The sequence below is a fragment of the Xenopus tropicalis genome, chromosome 7, assembly GCF_000004195.4.
Source record: "Xenopus tropicalis strain Nigerian chromosome 7, UCB_Xtro_10.0, whole genome shotgun sequence".
Classification (NCBI taxonomy): domain Eukaryota; kingdom Metazoa; phylum Chordata; class Amphibia; order Anura; family Pipidae; genus Xenopus; species Xenopus tropicalis.
In genome coordinates this window covers 25894219-25900619 of record NC_030683.2, presented here as the reverse complement: position 1 = coordinate 25900619, position 6401 = coordinate 25894219, and the positions used below count along the sequence as shown (strand labels likewise).

The following is a 6401-nucleotide window of genomic DNA, read 5'->3' as shown; positions in this document are numbered from 1 at the left end:
AGTGGGCCACACTACCAATCTAGGCCCTGCTTGTTAGGACCTGCATACTATTTTTATTGTGAGACTCTACATACACAGATGGATATAGTAGGGGACCTACCGGGGGGTCAGGGATTACTTGCTTATTGAACTCCAGTAACATTGCAGCATTTATGCAGCACACTATAAACTGATAAACTGCATCACAGGTAAGAGGAATAGTGACTAGATCAAGAGGAAGGGCCCATAGGGCTTAAGTTACATACTGTATGGGAACGCTCCAAAGTATTTAATGAATCCATGGTACCTGATACATATCTATTGGAATCAATTGCCCAACGTGCACATACCAAATACAGGTATAGGACCCATTATCCAGAATGCTCGGGACCAAGGGTATTCCGGATAAGGGGTCTTTCCGTAATTTGGGTCTCCATACCTTAAGTCTACTAAAAAAACAATAAAACATTAATTAAACCCAATAGGACTGATTTGCATCCTATAAGGATTAATTATATCTTAGCTGGCATCAAATACAAAGTTCTGTTTTATTATTACAGAGAAAAAGGAGCTTTCTGGATAACGGGTTTCCGGATAACGGATCCCATACCTGTATCACACAAGGCAGATTTATCAGTACATGTATGGCCAGCTTTAGACTTCGAGCCACATAGTTGATGGTTCCTCCTAAAGCTGGCCATACACATTTACATTTTAGGTGTCTTATGACAAACATTAGGATATTGATTGTATGTTTAAATGCAGCAATCTACAAATAACATTCAGATTGAAATTGTGGGATTAAAGTCTTAAATATAACAAATCTGACAATGTTTTGGCCATTTATAATTACAAGGCAACAATTGTGTGAAAGTGATGTCCCAGTGGATAACATCAGGTTGGTAAAACATGCACAGATATTTATCATTATCCAATAGAAAGTCTAACCTGTCTGATTGACTAACAACTGATCTAACATGGAAAATTGTTAGGATGATCATTTGGAGCCCACACAAAACGTTGTTTTATATAGAGTCATATGAAAAGGTTTGCGAACCCCTCTCAGCCTGCATAATAATTTACTCCACGTTCAACAAAAAAGATAACGGTGGTATATCTTTAATTTCCCAGGAATATCTGAGTACTGGGGTGTTATGAACAAACCTTTTTAGTGAAGCATGATTGTATGGAATTAAATCACGTGCAAAAATGTGGGTACCCTTGTAATTTTGCTGATTTGAATGCATGTAACTGCTCAACACGGATTACTGGCAACATCAAATTGGTTGGATTAGCTCGTTAAGCCTTGAACTTCCTAGGAAGGTGTGTCCAATCATGAGAAAAGGTATTGAAGCTGGCCAATTGCAAGTTGTGCTTCTGTTTGACTCTAAAGAGTGACAGCATGGGATCCTCAAAGCAACTCTAAAAACATTTGAAAACAAAGACTGTTTAGGGGATGGCTACAAAAAGCTATTTCAGAGGTTTAATCTGTCAGTTTCAACTGTAAGGAATGTAGTCAGGAAATGGAAGGCCACAGGCACAGATGCTGTAAAACCCAGGTCTGGCAGGCCAAGAAAAATACAGGAGTGGCATATGTGGAGGATTTTGAGAATGGTTACAGACAACCCAAAGATCACCTCCAAAGACCTGCAAGAATATCTTGCTGCAGATGGTGTATCTGTACATCGTTCTACAATTCAGCGCAATTTGCACAAAGAACATCTGTATGGCAGGGTGATGAGAAAGAAGCCCTTTCTGCACTCACGCCACAGAGTTGTATGTATGCAAAAGCTCATTTAGACAAAGCCACGGTCATTTTGGAACCAAGTGCTTTGGACTGATGAGACAAAAATTGAGTTATTTGGTCATAACAAAAAGCGCTTTGCATGGCAGAAGAAGAACACTGCATTCTAAGAAAAACAGCTGTTACCTACTGTCAAATTTGGAAGAGGTTCCATCATGCTGTGGGGCTGTGTAGCTAGTTCATGGACTGGGCCCCTTGTTAAAGTCGAGGGTTGGATGAATTCAACCCAATATCAACAAATTCTTCACAATAATGTTGTGGAATGAGTTGGATATTCCAACAAGACAATGACCCTAAACACAGTTGGAAATCTACAAAGGTACAAAGAAGTACAATATTCTGTAATAACCATCACAGTCCCCCAACTTGAATATCATGGAAAATCTATGGGATGATGCGAAGCAGGCTGTCCATGTTCGGCAGCCATCAAATTCAACTGGAGAGATTTTGTATGGACGAATGGTCAAAAATACCACCATCCAGAATCCAGACACTCATCAAAGGCTATAACATTTGCAAAAGGAGGCTCAAGTATTGATGTAATATCTCTGTTGGGGTGTCCAAATTTATGGACCTGTCTAATTTTGTTATGATGGATATTGCATATTTGCTGTTAATCCAATAAGCTTTATGTCCCCGCTGAAATATTATTGTTTCCATAAGGTATGTTATATATTAAAAGGAAGTTTCTACTTTGAAAGCTCAGCCAATGCCAACAAAACTACAAAGAAGTAAGAGGGGTTCCCAAACATTTTCATATGACTGTATATATAAATATATATTGGTGTGTGTATGACCAGCTTTACAGATCATTTAAGTCTCAAGAAAAAGCCTCTTGAATGTTCAACTTCATGGGGGTGTAGAAAATTTTCTTAAACTTCTCCTTTGTACCTAATGGCATTTATATGTGCTACCACTAAGGTTTATGCATTGATGACAGTAATTTTATGGATATTTCTCCGCAACATTTCAAAAGCCAAGAAGATAGGCTGGATATATTTAGGGAAAAAGGCTGAACATGATGTACGTGCCCCATCCTAATTATTTGTAGCATGATGTCTGTAGTAGAATGTTGTTAGATGACACATTTAGAGATATGCAGCCTATGTACACCCATAATCAGACTGAATTACGTGACTCCATAAAATTCCAGCTGTAGAATTCACTATGGTAACTTTATGCTGACACCTTAGATTCTATGGTTTCTGTTTGATGTATACCGAGCCATGTGTTTACTGACAACACAAGTTGGCAAAGAAAATCTGGGATGCAAACTGTAAGGGCTCTGGCACACGGGGAGATTAGTCGCCCGCAACAAATCTCCCTGTTCGCGGGCGACTAATCTCCCCGAAATGCCATCCCACTGGCGAAAATGTAAATCGCCGGTGGGATGGCATACGTGGCCTTGAGAGGAAACTTCTGATTTCAGGGAAATCGCGACACTGCGTATGCCATCCCACCGGCGATTTACATTTTCACCGGTGGGATGGCATTTCGGGGAGATTAGTCGCGGGCGACTAATCTCCCCGTGTGCCAGGGCCCTTAATAAAGAAGGACCTAGGATTGCTGGTAGTTCATAGCTGGAGCAAATAATGATGGCAACATGCCACGACCAGCACTATATATGGCTCAGGTCGCTAGTCTATTGTGCGCCACCATCTTGCTTTATGTCCCATAGATCCCTTGTAGCTTCCCAGGGTGGTGCTCCTGTGCTGTAGAGTGAAAGTTCAGATTTTACTCTACTGAGTGTGGCTACCGCTCTGGGCAGCAAAAGTAACCCAAGGACAAAAGAGAAGATGGCAGTACCCTGGGGAAGTATGTTTTTCAGCAGAAAGGAGTGCTGGGCCCAATGAGGTTAGCAATAATAATCACTTGAGTGTACATAACAAACAGGCACGCTCTTGGGATTAATCCTTTTCTTGGCCTATAAAGAACTGCAATGCCCAGTGAATGGCAGAATACACTGAGGGCATTATGGAATAAGTCCAGAAAAGTTCCACTAAACAAGTAAAAGGAAGAATTATATTATGGACAATGCGGGAATTGCAACATTCAATGGATATAGCAGACTTTGGCTTCATGGGGCATATTTTCAGGCAATAACCAGGTCAGGAACTGTGTGTGTGTGTGTGGGGGGTAATATAAACATAGGCATAACAAGAGCCTTTGGTCCTTGGGAAAATGCCCTTTCTGTCCAACTCTAGAAGATCACCTTGCAGATCTCATTAATGATTCTTAAATTAATGACAGCTAGAAATAGAATGTAGCTGCTATAATATTACCTGCTGGCCTGTGCTACTTCCCCGTAGTTTGTTTTGTTTTTTTTTAACTCTTTTGCTCTCCCCCTTTCCTTGATGAACTATGCATTAATAAAACCATAAATACATGTTACCTATTGAAAAAGTAGATAATTTCAAGTAATGTTCCAACACACATCTAGTTATCTGTAAATGTAATAGCAGTATGTTTCTGTCCCTTTCTACACTGCAGGTTCTGACTCTTGAAACGATGTAGCCGTCAACTGTGATCCGTTTTTATTTATTAATCCGGCTTCTGCTGTATTATTTCAAAAATCAGGTAAAAAACAAATAATGCTACTTTCAAAAGATACATTCCAACATAACTTTACCAGCTTGAAATATATAATTTCCATACATTGGGAAGTTGCTTAGACTTGCATACAGTGGCAATGAAACAGCTATAAGTATCTAAGCCGGGTACCAAGGGTGATACGGAACTGCAAACTGCAGTGTGAAGCTAGATAACAGCTAAGCAGGAAGGCAGGCTCTAAAGCCCAGCACTGCATGTCCGCCCCTGCCTGTCTAGCTTCCCCCTGCCCTTCCCCTTTCACACTTCCTACCTGCTCAGTCTCCTCATCCCCCACCCAACTCCCTTTCTCTGGCTTTCCCCGCCCCTTCCAGCTCGCCAGCCTAATCGTCGAACCCCTGTCAATCCAGACACCGAGTGCCTTTCTAACGCAATTCCTCATTGGTTGCTGGCAGCGCATGTAACCAATCAGGCCGCGGCTACCATGGTGGAAGGAATAAATACAAGATGGCTCCTCATATAAAGCCAGGCATCTGGCTTCTCTGCGGCCGCGATAAAATTTACCGATTATTTTGGTTTCAGCGGCTCGTTGGATGCCGCTGTACCCCTGAAGGGTGACGGTGGCTCTGATCTAGTAATCAAGGTTTCTATCGTTCAGGCAACTTATAACGCTCTGGCTGCTAAAGAACTGGCCATGAATTAGCCGCACCCGGTGTCTTGGAGACTGAGGCTGGTCTTAGCCTGGAATTTAGGCCCAGGCTTCCAGTCGGCCTTCGGTTGGAGACCAGCAATAAGCATTGTGACAGAGACGTTTGTAGCTGGCACTGCGTGTGACAGGGAGAAGCTGTACAGGGGATAGCCATGGCCGTGTCCAGGTTGGTATAAATTCGGCAGCAGTGTGGGAAGCAGGCCGGCCAGGGCATCTTTATCCCATGGCTTCCTAGGCACTGGCTAGCCCTATGCCATAGGCTGGGTGCTCATTAGTGCTAGCTCAGCCCAATCATTCTCTATCTGTCCATATATTCATGCACGTTTCGTTTTAGAACTAATAGAATCCCAAGCCACCTTGCAATAAGCATTCATCACAATGTTTCGGTGGTACTGCTTATTTTAATGTGTAACTCATTGTATCTGGCTCGTCCTGACTCCTGAAACAATGTAGCAGAAGCATTTAATCCACGTTCAGCTCATTGTGTGCAGGGAATATAAACAGATAAGGCTTTCAGTAACTGTTCAGTTTCCAAGTTTCAAGGTCTATTAAATGTATTGCAACTTTCCATTGTACTCGGGAATTCTAGTCCCTGATCAGCAGTATTCCTGTATAATGGGAAGGTGACATTCATTTGGTAGACTTTTGTTTAATGTCTCTCCTGTATATAAACTACTAGTATTTTATTGTGGCTATTTTGAACACTCCTTAGGCAGAAGCTTCACTTGTTTTTTAATATCTGATATTAATTGTGGAAAGGGGCTGTAATTGCGTGATAATGTGTCCCCTGTGGGACCCACACCAGTTTTGCTTTATATCAGAGCTGTCCAACTTCCAGACGTCAGCTGTTGATAGACTACATCTCTCTCTGTCGGGGCATGCTGGGTGTGTTAGTTAAATGCCACAGGGTCGTTTGTCTTAGATACTGCCATAAATTTAAAAACAGCTCTGTGTAGAAGTATGGCTGGAGAGTAGGATTAGGTAACAAGTTGAGAGATGTCTTGACGTTGCTTCATAGTGAATGCTGGGAGGTGTAGTTTAGTTGGATGGCTACTGTTTGAACATATAAAAATAAACCTCATACCTTGGGCAAGACCCTAATTCTTTCATATATTTAGGTTGTTTCTTTGCTACATCAGCAGTAATGTATAGTGTGGTTACAGGGGTGTGTGTATTTCTGTTTGTTCAGACTGACAGATTTGGGGATACCCATGGTGACCAAATCATTCCACACAGATGATAGACAATGGAATATAAGCTTCACTTAGTTTAGTATGAAAAGAGTTCTGATCTAATAATATAGTTGAGATATGTGGGCAGTTTTGCATGTAATATGTTACAGTAAATGTGTATAGAATTATG

The 6401-nt window shown here is 41.5% G+C and overlaps 1 protein-coding gene across 1 annotated transcript in view; it reads left to right on the top strand.

Annotated features, from left to right (window-relative positions):
- The first annotated feature begins 4834 nt into the window (after positions 1-4834).
- The window catches only part of btaf1 (B-TFIID TATA-box binding protein associated factor 1), a 47495-nt gene continuing 45928 nt past the window's right edge, over positions 4835-6401 (top strand). Inside the window, exon 1 of the mRNA XM_031906469.1 lies at positions 4835-5205. Within this exon, the coding sequence (XP_031762329.1) occupies positions 5192-5205 (14 nt within the window). The 5' untranslated portion in view covers positions 4835-5191. The remainder of the gene's footprint in view (positions 5206-6401) is intronic.